Source organism: Ananas comosus, linkage group 5, assembly GCF_001540865.1.
Source record: "Ananas comosus cultivar F153 linkage group 5, ASM154086v1, whole genome shotgun sequence".
Classification (NCBI taxonomy): domain Eukaryota; kingdom Viridiplantae; phylum Streptophyta; class Magnoliopsida; order Poales; family Bromeliaceae; genus Ananas; species Ananas comosus.
The window spans coordinates 5,223,959-5,243,491 of NC_033625.1; the positions used below are offsets into that span (position 1 = coordinate 5,223,959).

The 19,533-nt window shown below is 39.2% G+C and overlaps 3 protein-coding genes across 4 annotated transcripts; 2 read left to right on the plus strand and 1 right to left on the minus strand.

Moving 5' to 3' along the window:
* LOC109710321 (cytochrome b561 and DOMON domain-containing protein At3g07570-like) lies at window positions 4,459–6,046 on the plus strand. The gene is made up of 4 exons (XM_020232832.1): window positions 4,459–4,647; window positions 4,796–5,231; window positions 5,333–5,706; window positions 5,804–6,046. The coding sequence occupies exons 1-4, from the start codon at window positions 4,459–4,461 to the stop codon at window positions 6,044–6,046; spliced, it is 1,242 nt and encodes a 413-aa protein (XP_020088421.1).
* On the plus strand, window positions 10,410–12,266 carry LOC109711105 (cytochrome b561 and DOMON domain-containing protein At3g07570-like). Of its 2 annotated transcripts, XM_020234009.1 has the most exons (4): window positions 10,410–10,733; window positions 11,100–11,508; window positions 11,663–11,952; window positions 12,200–12,249. In XM_020234009.1, the coding sequence occupies exons 1-4, from the start codon at window positions 10,554–10,556 to the stop codon at window positions 12,233–12,235; spliced, it is 915 nt and encodes a 304-aa protein (XP_020089598.1). In that variant the 5' UTR covers window positions 10,410–10,553; the 3' UTR covers window positions 12,236–12,249. The 2 variants fall into 2 exon arrangements, with proteins under 2 accessions (XP_020089598.1, XP_020089597.1); XM_020234008.1 differs by having other exon boundaries at window positions 11,663–12,266.
* On the minus strand, window positions 12,711–14,159 carry LOC109710322 (probable carboxylesterase 2). Its single transcript, XM_020232833.1, has one exon. It carries the CDS (start codon window positions 13,719–13,721, stop codon window positions 12,711–12,713), a length of 1,011 nt encoding a protein of 336 aa, XP_020088422.1. The 5' UTR covers window positions 13,722–14,159.

Here is a 19,533-nt window from a genome sequence, read left to right on the forward strand (position 1 = left end):
ATTTGAAGTTCGTTAAAATTAAAATCGCCGAGAGCTATCAATTGCTACGAATTTGGGGAATATCCTACTTCCATAAGATGAAAAGCTATTCAATACAAATAAATTTCGGCAAAAATATTATTGAACTAATTAATAAAATTTCTAATTTAATTTGATGAATTGAGAAAGTACCGGTGCATTTTTACCAATAAACATATGCTTCGTTCCTAAATTTTAAATTTTGTACAATCGTAGAATATTGTTCATAAAACTATAAAACAAAGGTTTCAATTTTGTTCATGTTATGATTAATTGCGAGCTAGAACTAGCAAAAACATATCTTTTTTCGAGTTAAAAAAAAAAAAAGTTGTACCTTAAATCCACTGTATAATTGAGCTTGTAGCATTGTTTGAGGATTCCTTTTATTCCTCTTCATTTTTTTTTTTAATTTCCTTTCAAATGTGACAAATCTTTTATGAAAAACTTAATCCCTAGCGCAAGTGGCAAAGGATCTTGGTGGTTGGTACTTGAGGTCTCAAGTTCGAATCCTAGTTGATTCACATTTCAGCTAAGTTTGTTTATTTCTAAATAAAGTAAACAAAGCGGGTAGCATGCTACCTATCTCTCAAAAAAAAAAAAATCCCACAAGAAATAAAAAGTTAATCTAAAATGAAATATAAATTATCTCATGAAAATTTCAAGAGCTTAACTCAAACAACAAAATTTGATTTATAAATACTTCAGCGTGGAGAAAATCAAATATATTTTTCTATATTAAAAAGTTGACTAAAAGCTCATGCCACTGTCAACAAGCCGAACATGAGCAAGATAGGAGTGGCACGTGCTCGGCTTGTTTAATAAAGAGGCTGAGCACAAGCTGGCTCGTTAAAATATCTGAGTCGAAACATTTAGCTCATGTTCGACTCATTTATTAACGAGCCAAAAAACGAATCTCTAGTCAAATTGTCAGTTCTACTATCAGATAAAAAGTTGGAGAAAAATTAGAAATTAAATTAGAATCTTAATCTAATAACTGAAATTCACAAAAAAAGTTCCACTCGTTTGGTTGGATCAATCTCGAATTTATTTCGAGTCGAACACGAACCAGCTCGTGAACAATGAGCTGGATTGCCAGCCCTAATCTCTCTCTCTCGCCCCCCATCTTTCTCTCTCATGTATAAGGAAACATGCATGCGAGTAGTAAGATGTTCATGATCCAAGCACTTGTAATCTCTTTTTTTTAATTTGGTAGAATTTGGTTTACAATGATGTAATTAATTAACTACACAGCTGAGTGGTGTTCACAGTAGAAAAGAGCAGCAGCAACAGCAACATCTCAGCACCAGCCATTCCAAACTGCAATTATAGACAAACAATAATATCATTTCTAATTCTTATTTCAATATTTCCGCACAAACATGCATAACTAAATTCTTTGTATAACGTATTGTATAGTAGGGTTTGTGCATATAACAAGTTACCACCAACTTAGGGTTATATACATTATACGAAATATTTTAATATTTACCCGAAGTTCCGCAGATAAAGGGTGCGTTAATGAGGACAAAAACGAAATAACAAAGTGAGATGCATGGCAACGGTGATATCTTTATGAAGTAACTTATTAGTGCGAACTTCATCTGAGCTGACCACATGTCGCATAGGTTTACAAATATATACAATCAAACTAAGTTCAAACAGTGACATACAGAATCTGACAAATTTTTTTTTTTTTTTTTCCCTGCATAACTAGATTTTGTCAGTAACTCCAACTTGCACCATGCATGGTGATCAAAATCTTAATCAAATGTCAGTGCTGATTCGTGCACACACATGATAAAATTTCATGGAAACATAAATCAGAATTTCTAAACATGAGAAAGAATACACTATCTCACCGTCTGCAGAAACCCCACCATCGTCCTGGTGGAAAAGATTGCCGCACAAGTGTGTCCAGTGAAAAAGCCGAGGGCTCGTCGCATAAGAGCGGCGAGGCCTCTGGCGACGACCCACCAGGAGACGAGAAAGGGGGCGACGGCGATGGCGATGGGGACAGCGTGAACGGGTACTTGCGGTTGCCCGGCCCAACGCTGACGGGCAGAGGCGACGGCGGCGTCGGAGGAGATGAGGAAGGGGAAGCAGTACTATTGGACCTCATGGGATCCAATTATATATTACATGGATTATGAAACACAGATGAGGAGGAGAAAAAATTTGAACAAAGTTGTTCTCAAGCTTGCTATATATTGTGGGGTGTCTCTTTTTTACTTCAATGCTTGCATGCATGTAGGTTAACCTAACGGTCGGTTAGAACGATCAGTGTGGTTTTGCATGTGCCTATAACCGACATTCAAAATCTTTTTACTCCACCAACTTTGCTAGCATGTAATGTAAATATTTTAACAAGCCCTTAAAAAATTAAATACAAAGTAAAATACAAAATCCAAGTGAAATGAGATTCGCTAATAAAAAAACTTACTTTTTAACTATAGGTGGAATGCACAGCACGACATGGTGTGTGGGACGCTGATGGAAAAAGATCGTTTATGAACGTCCAAGGACTAAGCACTCTGGCTAGTATACTAATTACTTGGGCTTTAGCATTTTGAAAATCTAACGGATTAATTATTAGTACTAGTTGGCTCGGTCATTAATTATCTTTTGATTTGGTATCCAATTACTGGTTATAATAGTGGCAGTGAGACAAATTAAAAGGGTAATTAATTAATTAATTAAGCTAATGTTCCTTAGTCCATCACAATGATTTCTGTGGAGGAAATTATGTAGAGTGTTGCTGGATTACTATCGGTAGTAACAGCTCGATTTAATTACTATCGATTTATTTTTGATGATAGAGCTTCAAAATTGACGATTAGCACTATTGAACAAGATCTAGGCCATTTAAACTATTTATGAATCAATTTTTTTTTTTTTTGTGACATCGCTAAATAAACGATCAAAGGTTCACAAAATTTGAAATTTAAATGATCGATATGTTTTTTGAGAATAGGTAGCACGTGACCTGCTTCATTCATTGAATGGATAAATTTGGCTACAGAGGTGAGGCAACGAAGGCCTCGAGAAAAAACAACATCAGAAGGGGTAAAATGATCGATATGTTATATTTGCTCGTTTAACGGTATAGAAGAGTTTAAATCAGCTAAATTTTTATTAAAAATTTTTTAAAATTATTATAAGGTCTAGACTCTAGATCTTGTATGTAAAAATTATATCATCACTTATATATAAAACTGGGAAATTCGAACTTAAGTTTTGGATTGCCTAATGCCTGACTACGAGACTACCTGTGGGTTTTTAAGAGGGGGTAAAAGTAATGTGAAGGCCCAATATTTAGGATGATGGTTGATTAATTGGGCCGGCCCATCAAAGTAACAAACAAACCGGCCCACAGCCCACTCCGTTGTAACTCGTAATTTAGTGAAATACAGAGAGTCCTTAATTAAAGTACATCTTAATCAAATAATTAATTTCTTAGATTTGATTTAAGAATCCAAATTCCAAACATTCACGCCAACTAATGCGTGACAACTAAATAATTAAGTTATTAATCTCACAAGTTGAGTACACCATGTGCAAAATGTCTCATGAATTCAAGGCGTAATTAATTATATTTGTATATATATTTTTAATATTTAAATTTAGTATTCTGATGAAGTAGATGATGGCAAAGGGGTTTGTGGAAACCACGCGACTACACAATAGAATAATAAGATAACAGAGTTGGTGCGAAGTAAAATTAAAATGGTAGGTAGATTCAGGCCACCTTCCTCAAAAGTTGAAATTTAAAATTTAAACATGATGCAAGGCATAATGTTTGAGTGACTTTGTTAGGAAGCAACAAATAGCAAGTCAACATGCTGCTGACTGATTCAAATTAAGCAAATTGAAAAATTATATAATAAATTTAAAATTTTGAAAAGTTAGATACTTGACTAAGATGGTCCATTATTTATATGAGTTTTACACGTTGTTATCTTAGTTAAACAAGAACTGATTAAATATTGGTACTATATATGGCAAATCGCTACTATTAACATATATTATTCACCAACTGTCCATAGCGCAAATGACAGAAAATTTGATGATTGGTATTCAATATATTCTAAGTCCGATGGCTAGTTATTTCATATTTATAGCTAAATTCTTTTTCAAATAAAAAGTAAAATTTACATAACCTACTACCTTTCTCTCTCTCTCTCTCTCTCAAAAAAAAAAAAAAAACATTACTCAAAACATGGTATACCACCACTTTCACTATTATTTAAATGCTTGATATATGGATAAGCATCACAAGCCCATGGTTTCTCAAATCACCTCCTCTAGTTGGTTAATTAGCCAACTAAGAAAAAGAATACTTATCCCCCACTATATATTTTCCCAAGTACTCCTAATTGCCTATACTAGAGAGAGAGAGAGAGAGAGAGAGAGAGAGAGAGAGAGAGAGAGAGAGAGAGAGTTATGGAGGAGAAGGGGTTCTCCCTCATCATGCCAAGCTTCTCTCTCTTCTTCCTAGTTGCCAATGCATCCCTTGTGAGCTCCCAAACAGATTCATGCTCCTCCAAGCTAAGTGTTGGCAACCTCATACCTTTCAACACCTCTTCCCTCAGCTGCTTCTCTGCATGGAGCTCTGAAGATTTCATTTTAAGGGTATGAATCTTAACTTGCTATAAACATGCTCGAAAATACATATGTCTGTGATCTTATGTTTTTTAAAAAATATAAAAGTTAGATATTTGATAAACAAAAAATTTAAATGAGCTGACAATTTACATGAAAAATCGTTTGCGCCGTTCAGTATGGTAAGGCGGGGGCCAGTGAATGGAGCTTTGTACTATCAGCACCAGACGTTGGCACGTATATCTCGATTGGCTTCTCATCGAACGGGATGATGGTCGGGAGCAGCGCGATGGCCGGATGGGTCTCCGGTGGGGGGTCAGGCACCGTGAAGCAGTACTACCTGGGCGGGACGAGCTCGCGGTCGTGCCCACCGGACCAAGGGAGTTTAAAGCTAGTGCAGGGAATGTCGTTGATCGTGTCGCAAAATTCGCGTTTGTTTTTGTCTTTCCAGTTAACAGGCCAACCGTTCCAGAAAGTGATCTATGCCGTCGGGCAGAGCGGTAGCTTGCCCTCGTCGAGTGGATACTTGCCGCAGCATAGAACTATGGCCTCAGGGACCATCAATCTCTCTGGTGGTGGCGGCAGCGGCGGCAGCACTGTTAAGGGTGGCAAGATTCCTCTCATAATTATTTCGTATAGTTTACGTTAGATATTTGACAAACAAGAAGTCTAAAATTTTTGACAGAAGTGAAAAACAAAAATAACATGACGAAATGTACAGGTGATGATATCGAAAGTGAACATGAGGGAGGGTCTAATCAAGGAGGAAGCGACGATGTCGGAGAGGGAGGAGGAGCCGACGGAGGTTCGCAAATGCCAGCAAACGGTCACAGCTCGAGCTTGAGCTCGAAAAGGAAGCACGGCCTACTAGCCATAATCGGCTGGGGGGTAGTAATCCCCGTCGGGGTGGCGGCGGCCCGATTCTTCAAGCAATGTGACCCATTCTGGTTCTATTCACACATCTCGGTCCAGGGGATCGGGTTCGTCCTAGGTGCGATCGCTCTGTTCACAGGATTCAGGCTCGAAGACGACTCGATCGACGTCCACAGGACTCTTGGTGTGGTCATCTTGGTTTTTGGGTGCCTTCAGGTAAAGTTACTAGTCATGCTAGAGTTCGAGTCGAGTCGGTGTTTTCGGTTAGCCAGACTGGGGCTAAGTGTGACTTGATCAATCTACACTTGTGCAGGTTATGGCTGTTCTAGTTAGGCCAACAAAGGAATCGAAAGCAAGGAAATATTGGAATTGGTACCATCACTATGTTGGTAGAGCTACAATTTTCATTGCAATTGGGAACATCTTTTATGGGTTTAAGTTAGCAAAAGAGGACAAATCATGGAGCTATGCATATGGCATTTTTGTGGGGGTTTTTGGAGTCATATACCTTGTTCTTGAGGAGTGGAGGCGCAAGAATATACAGTTGAATCCATGATAAATTTATGTAACTTTTTTCCTTTTTTTTTTTAATCTTTTCCTGCTTTTTTTCTTTTCTTTTCTTTTCTTTTTTTGGTTAGTTTACTAGTACTGTACAATATATCCTATTTGCTATATTGTTGTTATTTCATATTTCTTTGTAACATACAGGTTATAGACTATTTGTTCTTTGATTTTATTTGGTCTCTAAATTGGTTAAGGAATGATCCTCATAAAATAAAGAAGATATACGAAGTAAGAAGGTAAAAATATATCATTAACAGCAATGTCATGAGCCAAATCAAATTTCAATAAATCCACTATGAAGATGTTCTATCTTGATAATTACGTTACTGTGTTTAACGTACTGTTCAGCAATTTTCAATATTAAATATTTAATAAATGCTTGTTGTTGGAGTGGGCGAATCTTAAGAGGGAAAACAAATAAGCGTATATTGAATATATATAAATATTAAAAGTATAATATTTTTTACTTTTTAAATAATTAATTATTTTATTTTATTATTGCAGTTTCTACTGTTCTATAACAGAGGTAGGATTTGACCAATAACTTTTTTTTTTTTTTTTTTTTTTTTTTTTTTTTGAGAAGAAGCCCGTAGGTAGCATCCATATCATAACTTGCGTGATGCAGAATTTGGTTGATTGAAAATGTTCATTTAGAGTAAATTTGTGTCTCCGGCTGTTTCTATACTAGATAGACAATTTTGACGGAAGGGGGGAAATGCAGAATTTGCTTTAGTAGTTTGTGATGATACTTGAGAGAAATAAGTAGCCCGTGTGAATCTGATAAGTATGTTGGAAAGACTATGATGGTGATGCTTAATTTGAGTGGGGCATGCTGAAGGACCTTGTTGTTTTCTGATTCATGTTGCAGTGTGTAGGAGAAAATTAAAATAGCTGATTGATTGTTTAGTGGAGCAATGCTACGCTTAGAACTACGCTCTATGACTCTTTTCAAACTCTAACATGATGGGATGGATATTTTTTCCTTGACTTCATNTTTTTTGAGAGCTAGGTAGCACGCTACCCGCTTCGTTTATTTCATTTAGAAATAAATTTAGCTAGAAATGTGAATCAACTAGGATTCGAATTTGGGACCTCAGTACTAATCATCAAGCCCTTTGCCACTTGCTCTAGGAATGGTCCTTCGCCAATTAAAGCAAGTTGCCAAGATAGAAAGAAGTGTTTGTCCTTATGACCGAAGAAAAAGCTTTATGTTTTTTTTTTTCTCCTCTCTTTTTTTTTCCGCCATAGTCAAAGAAAAAGCTTTTTGTTACTCCCCAAGTCCAACACATCCAGATCACTGTACCGTACATCAGGGCGCGTGGCTTCCACAAGGCATTGGATTTTTCTAGTTATACGGACACACAAATTTTTAGGTCACCTCTCGTGGCGTGTGAATTTTTTTTTTTTTTTTTTTTGGATTAAACTGGGGGACCCTATTTGAGAAAGAACCTCGTGGCGTGTGATTTAATAACGATCACATTTATAACTCAAAAGCGATTATAATTCTGCTATTTGATATCGTTTGTATTTATAATTACTGTGGGGTTTAATTAGTATTTTCGCTTCGGAAGAGTTTCTATCAAACTAGTCAATAGAATTTAGATAAAAAGTTACTGGAATTAAAGATTATAAAAATATCAAAGTTCAGAAGGTGTTATATGGTTAAACTCGTGGATCTTTGATTATGAAGCTAAAAAAAATATCAAAGGTGGGTGAATTTTAAAAAACAAACATCCCTAAATGCCCAAAATATATTTTTTTAAAAAAAATTAAAGTAATATTGTCAAAACTATTATGATATTGTCCGAACAAAAAATTTAAATTATAATTAAATATAATGTATCCGTTCTGATAGTACCGAAGAGCAACGAATCTAACTAGGCTGTGATCAGCGAGCGCGTGGCCTCCACGCACTAATGGATTTAAAAATTAACAATAAAAGGATAAAAAATAAAAAAGATGGGCAGGTAATTAAGGACTAAGAATCAGCTGTTGGTGCAGTGCATGTGTTCACATTTTAATTACACTGACTTTATTATATGTATCTACTGGCAAAACTTTTATAATCCACTTTCTCTCTCTATATTTCTCTTCCTTAATTAATTTATAACTCAAACCTGTATGTATAAAAAAACTCCAGCTTCTAGAATCATCTATTCTTTGACACAAGCAATAAAGAAATTTCTCTTCTTTTTTGAAAAAAAAAAATGATGCAGCTTCCTTTTCCACCTGCTTTGATTTGAAGAGAAGTAATGATATATTGACCCGATAGATGCAATTTTAATTTGAGCAGATCAGACCTATTAAATATGGTCAATTTCAGTTTGTTAGTAATGATTAAATTTGATAAATTCTGCCTCTGTTTTAGTTCACATTCCAATCATCACTATTCTATTGTTACAATTTTTCATACATAAAATGATCGGCATTGAAAGTGAGATACGATAGAGGGCAGATCGACACTGCACGGATAAATGAATGCTCCAATTAAATGAGGGGAACTTTCACTTTTGACACAACCTAGAATCTGAAGTTTGACGCCAATCCTAGTTTCACGTACGCTAAGAGTCTTTTTTTGATTCCTAAAGTTTGATCTTGCTTTCAATCTTGTCTCTGAAATTTGATCTTGGTTTTAGTGTCAATTTCAATCTAAATATAGCGGCTTATTAGTGACGTGATATTTTTTCGGACTGTAATTAAATTAGCGAAAAGACTTATTTTGTGAACTAAATTGCTTTAATTTTTAAAAATACTATTTGCATAAAATCAAAATTAGGGTCAAACTTGTATCCAATATCGCTTGTATCACCATCTAAAGAGACATGAATATGAAATATTCAAAAATAGAACATAAGGGGTCTCAATTAAAAATAAAAAGTTAATTAAGAGGCCTTTTTCAGAATATGCTATAGTTAAGGAGGCTTTCACACATTTTCACCTGGAATTTGTATAAGTGTATAAATATTTTTATCATCTAGATGAATCTGACTCGGACATAGCGCGTGTCCTCCACACGGCAATGCACTTTTATTATTATATATATATATAGTAATTATTTTTAATATTTTATTAGTGAAACTGGAGTGAAATTTCTCAAAACAGTGGGCTGATTTGGAAAAATGCCTTCGTAAACAACATGAAATAAAATAAATAAATGAATAAATAAATATATGTAGGTAGAGACCAAGAATACCACCTTCTTCGAAAGAACATAATCTTAGATCTATAGATTCTGTTTCATATAATAATTTTTTAAAATTTATGGTGACGTTATGTTAATTAGAGCTTCTACTTTTAAAATTTAAATTTTAAAAAATAATTTTCACTTGTAGCGGATATGTTTCTCTTCAATCTATACAATTCCAATTATAACAAGTAAGAATAATAATAATAATAGTAAAAAGAAATCCTACCTATAAATTATTTATGATTGGTTATAACAAGAGGACTCAATCAAAGTCAAAAGAATGAAAAGGCTCACCATTTACATAGAGCTTATGGCATAATAAAGTGAAGTTCAAATGGCAAAATTCTTTATTATAATTTAACACCTACAACTAGGGGTGTAAACGAGCCGAATACGAGCGAGCTGAGATTGGCTCGTTAAAATATCGAGTTGAAAAATTCAGCTCGTTTTTGGCTCGTTTATTAACGAGCCGAACATGAACGGGCTCACGAGCTGGCCAATGAATAATAAATTAAAAAAAATTAGATTAAATATATATAAAAAGTAAATTTATAAAATCTTATCCATTAGACTTTGATCTAATAATTAAAACTTTACATATAAATGAATTTTTTTATAATTAAGCTTGCATTTATATTTTTATTTTGCTAAAAATTAAATAATAAAAATATATATTATATATAATTATTTATTNGCATTTATATTTTTATTTTGCTAAAAATTAAATAATAAAAATATATATTATATATAATTATTTATTTACATATAAAAATATAAATCAAATAAATTATATAAATATAAAATATATGTATTCGAGCTGTTATTGAGCCGAACACGAGCGAGCTGATCCTAACTCGTGTTCGGCTCGTTTATTAAACGAGCTAAAAAATTCAGCTCGTATTCAGCTCGTTTACTAAACGAGTGATTCGATCTCGAGCTCATTTCGAACACGAACTGGCTCGCGAGCAGCAAGCTGGATTGCCACCCCTACCTACAACTAGTGCATGGTATATGTCTAACCACCCTCTTGCTTCTTTTTTTCTTTTTTTTTTTAAAAAAAAAATTAATTAGATAATCAAAGGTTGAAAATTAAGCAACAAATTAACCCCCCTTAATATATTAATTTTATATCTCAATTAAGGACTACACCTTTCTCAATCCCCTGCAACTTGCTTTGCTATAAAAGACTACTAACTTATGCATAAGACATCATCACATCATCTTAATCTCCCCTCCTCTCCCTGTTTCCTCCAAAACTGCCCTCAGATTAACCAGAGAGAGAGAGAGAGAGAGAGAGAGGAGATCATCTTCTATGGTGATCATGAACATGATCTTCTGGATTCTGCTGATCTTGGGCTTCTCCTCCTCTCTTGTGAGCTCCCAGTCATCAGATTCATGCTCCTCCAGCCTCAGTGTCAGCCACCTCATCCCCTTCAACACCTCCTCATTCAACTGCTTCTCTGCATGGAGCTCAGAAGGATTCATCATGAGGGTAGCTATCTTCATTTAAAATATATACGTTTTACAGAAGCACAGTTTGAATAGAGCGTACTTTCAAAAAAAAGAAAGTGCCGTAATATTTTCATTTGGAATTTGTGTGGTCTTCCCGTAAAGTAAAGCACTGATTGAGAAAATAGCATATCATATATAATTGTTCATAAAAATTTTACTACAGATGCCTATCATTTCAGATGCCTATAATTGAGAAAATAGTATATCATATATAATTGTTCATAAAAATTTTATTACAGATGCCTATCATTTAAGCCAAACATGCATACACTGCACTAGTAAGTACTATCATATATATTGTTCGTCAAAACCCCAACACTCCAAATGCACCTTTGATCATGATCAGTATGGGAAGACGGCAGCGACCGACACGTGGAGCTTCGTCCTGTCAGCCCCAGACAGCAGGACCTACGTCTCCGTCGGCTTCTCAGCGGACGGCTTCATGGTGGGGAGCAGCGCGGTGGCCGGCTGGGTGAGCAGCAGCGGCGTCGGGATCGTCAGGCAGTACTACCTCGGGGGGACGAGCTCCAGCAGCTGCCCGCCGGGCCAAGGAACTCTGCACCTGACTCCCAACTCGTCGCTGATCGTGTTGCAGTCTTCGCGGCTGTACCTCGCGTTCCAGCTGACGGGCTCGGCGCAGCCCCAGCCCTACCTGATCTACGCGGTCGGGCCGTCGAACAGCCCGCCGTCGTCGTCGGATTACTATCTCCCCCGGCATCGGAATCAGGCTTCTGCTTCTGTCAACTTCGCGACCGGTGAGTTTAATTATTTCTGCACTATTTTTTTTCTAGCGCAAGTGATGAAAGATTTGATTGGTGGTATCCCAAGTTTTAAATTTAAAACCAGATTGCTTGGTATCTTCAGCTAAATTTATATAATTTAAATTTTGTTTGCTCAAAATTGGTGCAGGAGTGATTTCTACTGCGGGAGGGGCCACACCGGGAAACAAAAGGTGGCATGGGATTTTAGCCACATTTGGGTGGGGAATTTTGATGCCTGCAGGGGTTACGATGGCACGATATTTCAAGCACCACGATCCCTTGTGGTTCTACTCCCACATCTCCGTCCAGGGGGTCGGGTTCGTGCTCGGCGCAGCCGGGGTGCTCCTCGGGTTCGGCCTCGGGGACGAGGGCGCCGCTGGGAACGCCGACACCCACAGGGGCCTCGGCGTCGCCATCTTCGTCTTCGGCATCCTCCAGGTACTGTCGTACGTAGCGTCTCTGTTTAAACTATTTCTGAATTATTTCCAATCAAATCGATCTATTAGAGTCCCTCGTCTCTAAAAGGTTTGAGTTTGAGACTTAATTTAACAAAAAATCAGTGCTTCTTCGAACAGTGTACCAGTGCAGAAAAAAATTATTGCATGTGCTTGGTTCACCATGCGAGTCGTGGACTGTATATGTATGGTGATCTTCTCTGTTTTACATTTCTAACTTCAATCTCCAGCATGCGGATGCAAGAGGCAGAACCCGGGGCAGATAGCATTTTTTGGGTGGGTTGGGGAAGATTGATTTTTCTTCTAATTTNAATTAAAGCGTTTGTCCACTTTAACGAATAAAATAATACATAAGAGGTCTCAAACTTAGATTAGAGCATAAGTAGCTTACACGTAGTTTTACACCAATTCTATACTAAAAGGCTTTCTTCGTATTACAATAACCCAACAAGGAAATTAGTCATAACAATATTTGAAACAAATAACAACAGGAGAAATTAATGTGTTCCCCGGGAACAAACATAACATTAGAAGATTACATATTTAAAAATTACAAACTTCAGGATTTTTTAAGTTTTCTATAAGTATAAAAGTGAGGTTGGAATCTATTTCCTCGTTTCAATAGACATGTATAATTATTATATATTGTTTCCCACGCAAACCAAGCGTAATACTTTCTAATGATCTTTATTTTTTATAGACTCTTAAAATAAGGATAAGTAGGATAATGATTCTTACAATTTAAGAACACAAACCAAGCGTGTCATTATAATGATGAGAATTTAAGAAGGCGACCACGCGATCCATCATCTCGTTGGCCTTGTCGCATTTCGGGTTTCGGAGGTGGAAAACATGCTCCTCCCCCTCCGACTCCAACAGCTCCACTCTCCTCTCAAACCCGCTCCGCTTCAGGCCCTCGCAATACTCCCTCCCTCTCTCCCTCAACACGTCCTTCTCCGCCACCGCCACCATCAACCTCTCGCACGGGAGCGTCCTCAACCTCTCCTCCTCCCCCTTCGCCATGGGATTCAACCTCGGATCCTTCGCCACCTCCGTCCCAGGGCTCACCAAATCCCAAAACCCCTTCGTCGTCCTCCTCCTCCTCTCCGCCTCCTCCGCCCCGATCTCCTCCTCCTCCTCCTCCTCCCCCCAGAACCACGGGTGGATCAGGATCAAGCCCTCGATCCTGACCCCTAAACCCTCGGCGGCGACCCTCGTGGCGACGTTGTGGGCGATGTTCGCCCCGGCGCTGTCCCCGCCGAGGAAGACGCGCGAGAGGTCGCCGCGCTCGGCGAGCCACGGGTCGGCGCGCGCCGCGGCCCAGCGCAGCGCGGCCCACGCGTCGTCGTAGGCCGCGGGGAGCGGGTGCTCCGGGGCGCGGCGGTACTCGACGGAGACGACGAGGATTTGAGCCCTCGAGGCGAGGGCGTTGAGGTAGGCGTGGTAGGTCGGGGACGCGGCGCTCTCGACGACGAAGCCGCCGCCGTGGATGTAGACGAGGACGGGGAGGAGCTTCGGCTTCGTCTCGGATACCGCCGCGTCGTCGTCTAGGTTTCGGGGGAGGTAGAGGCGGGCGGAGGGGATGGGGGAGTCGGGGTGGAGGGGGACGTCCTTGGAGAGGACGGAGGTGGCGGGGTCGAGGCCGGGGGGGACGACGGAGGTGCCGAGGAGGCGCTCGACGCGGCCGCTCTTGTAGAGGCGGAAGAAGGGGGCGGAGTCGAGGGCGACCTCGTCGGATGCTTCGGAGGCCATTAATGGCGGATTTGGTGACCTCGGGGAGAATTGTGAGGGCGATGCTGATGATGCAAATTTACTAAAGAGGTGAGTGAAAAGGGTCTTTCGTTTTATTACTTTTGGTTAATGTAATATCCCTTAGGGCTCGGATCAGGTTCTCAGTGCTTCCGGTCGCGAATCCGAGGTAACGTAATCGGTAACCGAGGCTAGAGAGGTAAGGAAATAGAAATAAAATTTGGGGTTGAGATAGAGAGAAGAGAAATAGAGGTAGAGAGATAGACAGAGATGAGCATTGAGAGGTGAGGGTTAGGAAAAAGAGTTGGGATAGAGATAAGGGATAGAGAAGAAGAAGGGTTTGGAGAAAAACTTTTGGAGAGAAAATAGACTAATTCATTTCATTCATAATCTCAGCAATTACATGTTTGTATCTATATATACTGCCTAACACTTGTACTGAAATTAAAAATAAACTATGCCAAACAGCAAAAGTGATAAATTGAGGAAGAAAACTCAGTGGCCTGCCATCTGAAAGTAGTTGGGCCGCAAGTGGGCTGTCCAGTCCAGAATGCGTAGTAGTTGGGTAAACGGACTCGGGTCCGCCCTTCTCCGCACTACCCGCAACCTGGCGGGGCTTGGGTTCGCATTTTATGCCCGATCCGGTTTTCTGGAGATCCGACCCGCAAGTCCCCTTGTCCGCCCCCGGTACCTATTCCGGCAGACCTTCTCCTACCTCGTCGGCTTCTCTTCGCCTTTGCCTTCGCCTTCGCCGTGCTTCCAAGATGCCCTAATCGCCTCTGATTGTTCTCCGTCCGCCCGCCTGAGCCTCCCTGCAACCGCACTCCCCTCCGGTCCATCTCGGAGCGCTTCCTCCCTCAGCGGCACGGCTGCCACGCCCAGTACAAGGCCAGCATGGGCTCCACCACCTCTCTCGCCATGTCCGTCATCATCAACGCCAGCCCGGCACCTACTTAGACGACAAGGCCTCGAGCTCGCTCTCCACCTTGCTGTTACCATTTATTCCTCTTCTACTGTAAAGTTGCTATTTTTACTATTCTCCCATACTAACTACTACTGCTACTCCTACCATTTATTCTTCGGTTCTTACATTTAGGGCTTATTTGGTTCAAGGGTGTAATTGAAATGGATAATGGAATGGAAATAAATTTGAATGGTAATTGGAATGGACTCCTCCAGATGTTTGGTTTATTTGTGGATTAGAAATTAGAATGAGTTATTCATATTTCATTGTTTGGTTCGTATAAACTAAAAAAATTATAGGATACTGTAATACTAATTTTACTTTCAAATTGCGCCTCGGCTACGTCTTCGGCGGCGGCACCATCATCTGCTCCTAGCCCTCCGCCTCGCGGGGAGCGCCGGGGCCGCGGCCGGGGAGCCCGAGGTTACCGCTACCCCTCCCCCCCGCCATCTCCGCTCGCCTCTGCGGCCTCTGCCCCAGCTACTGCCGCAGCTGCCTCCTCCGCCGCAGCCGCCCCTGCTTGAGCCTCGGCTTCTTCGCCAGCTGCGCCGGCGAGAACATCTACGCCTACGTGCCGTAGGTAAGCATGTGCTAGAGCAGGAACGGCCTAAGCCTTAGGTACTAGAACGAGAACGAAAACGAAAACGAAAGCGTTCCTCATCCCTAAACTAAACCTCGCGGTCTCCTCCTTCTTCTTCCTCTTCTTCGTCTACACTCTACCCTAAACTCTAGACCAAAATCTTGAACTGAAACGAACGAAAATCAAATATCACAACAGGTTAATCTCAACCAAAAGAGATTCCACATGAAAAGCTGAAGAAATAATATTAGTAGATATGATAAAATCATTATCCCAAACGAATGATATGAGAATACTCATACTAGCAGAAGCATGAGTATTCAATAAAAGTTACTATCTCGAAGGCTTAGCTGTTAGGTATGGCGATTTGTGATAAATCTCGTAAATTTTGAAGATCTTTAGTTTTAAATATTAAAAAGCTATAATAAATGGAATACTAGTTTTCAAGTGTTTTAACTGTTAAAAATTGCCGGCCATACCTTATGAACGATCAAATTGCCACATTTTTTTAGTCTTATCCAACTTAAAAACTATTTTTTAAAATAAGTGATGGATCTATTTCCAGTTATTGAGGCTAGAATTTAACTTCCTAGGCTAATAGACAAAAATTCTAGAACAAGCTAAAACTGGCAAGTAAAATATGGGCGAACTACCTCAAATATTACTAAAGCTTTTTAATGTTTTAAATAAAAGATCTTTAAAGTTTATGAAATCTAGTACAAATTGCCAAACCTAGCAGCTAAGCTTCCGAGGTTGTAGCTTTTATTGAATACTCATGCTTTCCAAGATATGAGTATTCTCATATCATCGGCCTGAGCAATCATTATTAATATTATTATTTTTGTCTTCTTTCTTGACGTACCTCTTTTTAACGACGGAGTTGTTGGGTCTCGTCGGCGCCCACAACTGAACATGTCATTTTAATTTATGATCATTATTTTTATTATTATTAATAAATCATTAACTGACAAAGATCACATTCACTGTTTTTTTGAACTATCAACTATGAACTCCAAGATTCAAACTTAATATCAACTAAGTGTAAAGGTCGATTCAAATAAAAATTTTTTTTATTTGCTTTGCCTATCATACAACGATAGAAAGAGAGAATCTTTTTGTAAGTCATTATTATTATAAATCATAATAATTTATAATTAAAGATTAATAATAATAATATTAAAAATAAAAATTTATAATCATCTCTCCCTCCTCTCTCTTTTTTAAAAGAGAGAGGATTAATCATATATTTATGATAATTCAATGGAAATTAAAAAATTAGGTTGTTTTTTCCGATTTAATCTTTAAAATTTTTTTCTTCCGATCTAACCTTTAAAAAAAAGGATTACTCTGATCTGTACCGTAATCAAGAATCTACCTTCGCAGATCTAGTATGTGGCGTTTACCCTACTTACTGATCGTATTGTGAATTCTTTTAATTTTTCTAATCGAAGACCTTGCTGATAATGGAAGTCTAACACCTTAAACTGTAAATGATGACTTCTTCTAAAATCTATTCCTTTTTAGAAACCAACAGAAAAAAATGTCATCTTAAGCAAAGCACACGAATCAAAAATTAATTTCTCCTTTACGATTCAAGCAGAGAGGAAAACCTCGAAACGACCACATATTCGTTAAGCTGATTTTTTCCGGTAAAAGGTATGTGTAGTATACCACAAACGAACATGCTATTTAACGGGCGGTTACACGGCAACGATTCGAAAATAGAAATTTTTTTACGAAAACTTATTAGATGACGAGACCGGCAAGACCCGGGAGAGGGCCGTGCCGGGCTTTGCCCGTGTCTGGTACGGTACGGGCCGGCTCCTCTCCGCCCGCCGGGCTGTACCGTGTCGGGCACGGAAGGTTCGGCTTCCTGACACGGCCCGGGCTTCGATCTGTAGAGCCTGGACCATGCCAGGTTAGATTTTAACTTCGGTCCAGCCCGGCCCAGCCCGGCCCGGCTGTGAGGTCAGTATCACTTTTTAGGTCAAAAAAACCAAACAAACCAAGTAGGTAAAACCTATACCTTACTCTTAGCTAAAACTAGTTTAGGCTAATTAAAACAAACCAAGCGTACTTAGCTAAACCCTAAAGATAAAGCCTGACCTTACCTTTACCAGATAATCGGAAGTTGAACTAAGGCCAGAAGATCGGGCTTCGGATACACTGGCAGAGTGGGAGGAAGAGAAGTGAGGAAAGAGTATTTTTTTTTTGGATAAGAGAGAGTTTTAAGATAGAGATTGGATGTAATTATTTTCAAAAATTTTTATTTAAACTGTAAAATAAAACTTTTTGCATAATCTCTTATCATAATATAAAAAGTATTTAAAATTTATTATATTTAAATANAACAGCACTCCCCGCCGGTCCATCTCGAATTGCTTCCTCTCTCAGCCGCTCTGCCTCGTCGGCTCCACCCTACGCGCCCCGCATGGCTGCCACGCCCAGTACAAGGCCAGCATGGGCTCCACCACCTCTCTCGCCATGGCCGTCATCATCAACGCCAGCCCGGCACCGACTTCGACGACAAGGCCTCGAGCTCGCTCTCCACATTGCTGCTACCATTTATTCCTCTTCTACTGTAAAGTTGCTATTTTTACTATTCTCCCATACTAACTACTACTACTACTCCTACCATTTATTCTTCAGGGTTGTTACAGAGAGGAGGAGGGCTTCCTTCCTTCCTCCCCAGGAGCTTAGGACTCAAGGCCCAAGGCAAATGCCTTGGGCCTTGAGAGCCCGGGCAGTGTTGGCCCGGCCGGCATGGCCCAAATGGGCCGTGCCGTGCCGGGCCGTCGGGCCACATATGAGCAGCCCAGCACTGAGGAGGCTCGGGCCGGGTCGGCCCGGCAAAGATGCTACAGTATCCGTGCCGTGCTGTAGACCGGCCCGAGGCCATGCCGGGCTGGGCGGCCCACGTGCCGCCCGGCCCGTTTTACACCCCTAGATGGAAGAAAATAATTGACAGATTTTTGGCCTCTTTTATAGATACAAGGCAGATTGTGTTTTTAAGCGGGTTGTGATGGATTCGGAACAGATTAATTTGTATCCTATTTTTTTGTCCCCACTTTTATTTCATTTGATATGGGTCGGGACATTCTTTCGCTCTATTTTCTTAGCAGATCAGAGCGAACTTTTTTTGGACCTTTGCTTAACATCCTATTCAGAGTGGATCGGATAGAAACTCCACTAGTCCAGATCCATTTGCATGCGTACCAGAGCTCATAAAGAAAAAATAAAATAAAATAAAATGAATATTGGTATTGGGTGATTCTGGTTAAAGAATCCATTCTTTTTTATCATTCTTAATTTCTTCTCAATATTACAATTTGATCCAATCCCTAAGTATATGCAATTCGTTTTTCTCTTTTTCGGTTTTTGGTTTCTTGTAACAGGTATTGGCATTTCTAATACGGCCGGGTAAGGCCTCGAAGGTGAGGAGATACTGGAACTGGTACCACCACTACGTCGGCCGGGCCGCCGTCTCTCATTGGCGCACGAGTCGTCTTCGTGGAGCGTATTCTACGGTATCTTCATCGGTGTATGGGCCTTCGCCTGCGTAGTTCTGGAGGTGAAGCTGCGGATGAGCGACTGATATACGCATATACTCTCTATACGTACATCATATATATATACTTTCATTGTTTCACAGTACTTTTATATATACTAGTTCTCATATCTTATATTTTCTCTTTTCTATGCTTTTTTTAGCTATTTAGTTAGCTATGTGTGGAGATCTTGTATGGGAGACTCTGTCAGTACCATTCTATTCTTGTACTGTGTTGCTAGCTTTTTATTTATCCTCTTTTACTTCTTTTGTTTTTTTTTTAAGGTTTGGAATATCACAGGTAAGCTTATTTAAGCTCGTACCTTCTTTATCATGAAATAAAAAGTTTGATAGTTGATACGTGAAGTTATAAATTCAAAGTTTAGTTGTTTTATATTTTCAACTAAATTTATCTTTTTAAAAAAACGAAACGGATAGTATATTATCTTTCACTCTCTCAAAAAAAATATAAAAAGAAAAACTATGGACTGCATGGTACCGGCCAAGTTCTTCAATACTCTTCAATACTCCAAACTAAAGTTTCTTAAATCTAAGTGATGAGCTTCTATAAAGTATCAGCTAATTCTTTTTTGAGAGATAGATAGCATACTACCCGCTTCGTTTATTTTATTTAGTAATAAATTTAGCTGGAAATATGAATCAATTAGGATTCGAAGTTAGAACCTCAGGTACCTACCACAAAGTATTTTGCCACTTGTTCTGA

Coding starts and splice junctions, on each gene's coding strand:
- LOC109710322 (XM_020232833.1), bottom strand. CDS start 13,721: ATGGCCTCCGAAGCATCCGACGAGGTCGCCCTCGACTCCGCCCCCTTC.
- LOC109711105 (XM_020234008.1), top strand. CDS start 10,554: ATGGTGATCATGAACATGATCTTCTGGATTCTGCTGATCTTGGGCTTC. Junction 10,734..11,099: donor CAGAAGGATTCATCATGAGG/GTAGCTATCTTC, acceptor GATCATGATCAG/TATGGGAAGACGGCAGCGAC. Junction 11,509..11,662: donor TTCTGTCAACTTCGCGACCG/GTGAGTTTAATT, acceptor AAATTGGTGCAG/GAGTGATTTCTACTGCGGGA.
- LOC109710321 (XM_020232832.1), top strand. CDS start 4,459: ATGGAGGAGAAGGGGTTCTCCCTCATCATGCCAAGCTTCTCTCTCTTC. Junction 5,232..5,332: donor CACTGTTAAGGGTGGCAAGA/TTCCTCTCATAA, acceptor ACATGACGAAAT/GTACAGGTGATGATATCGAA. Junction 5,707..5,803: donor TGGTTTTTGGGTGCCTTCAG/GTAAAGTTACTA, acceptor ACACTTGTGCAG/GTTATGGCTGTTCTAGTTAG.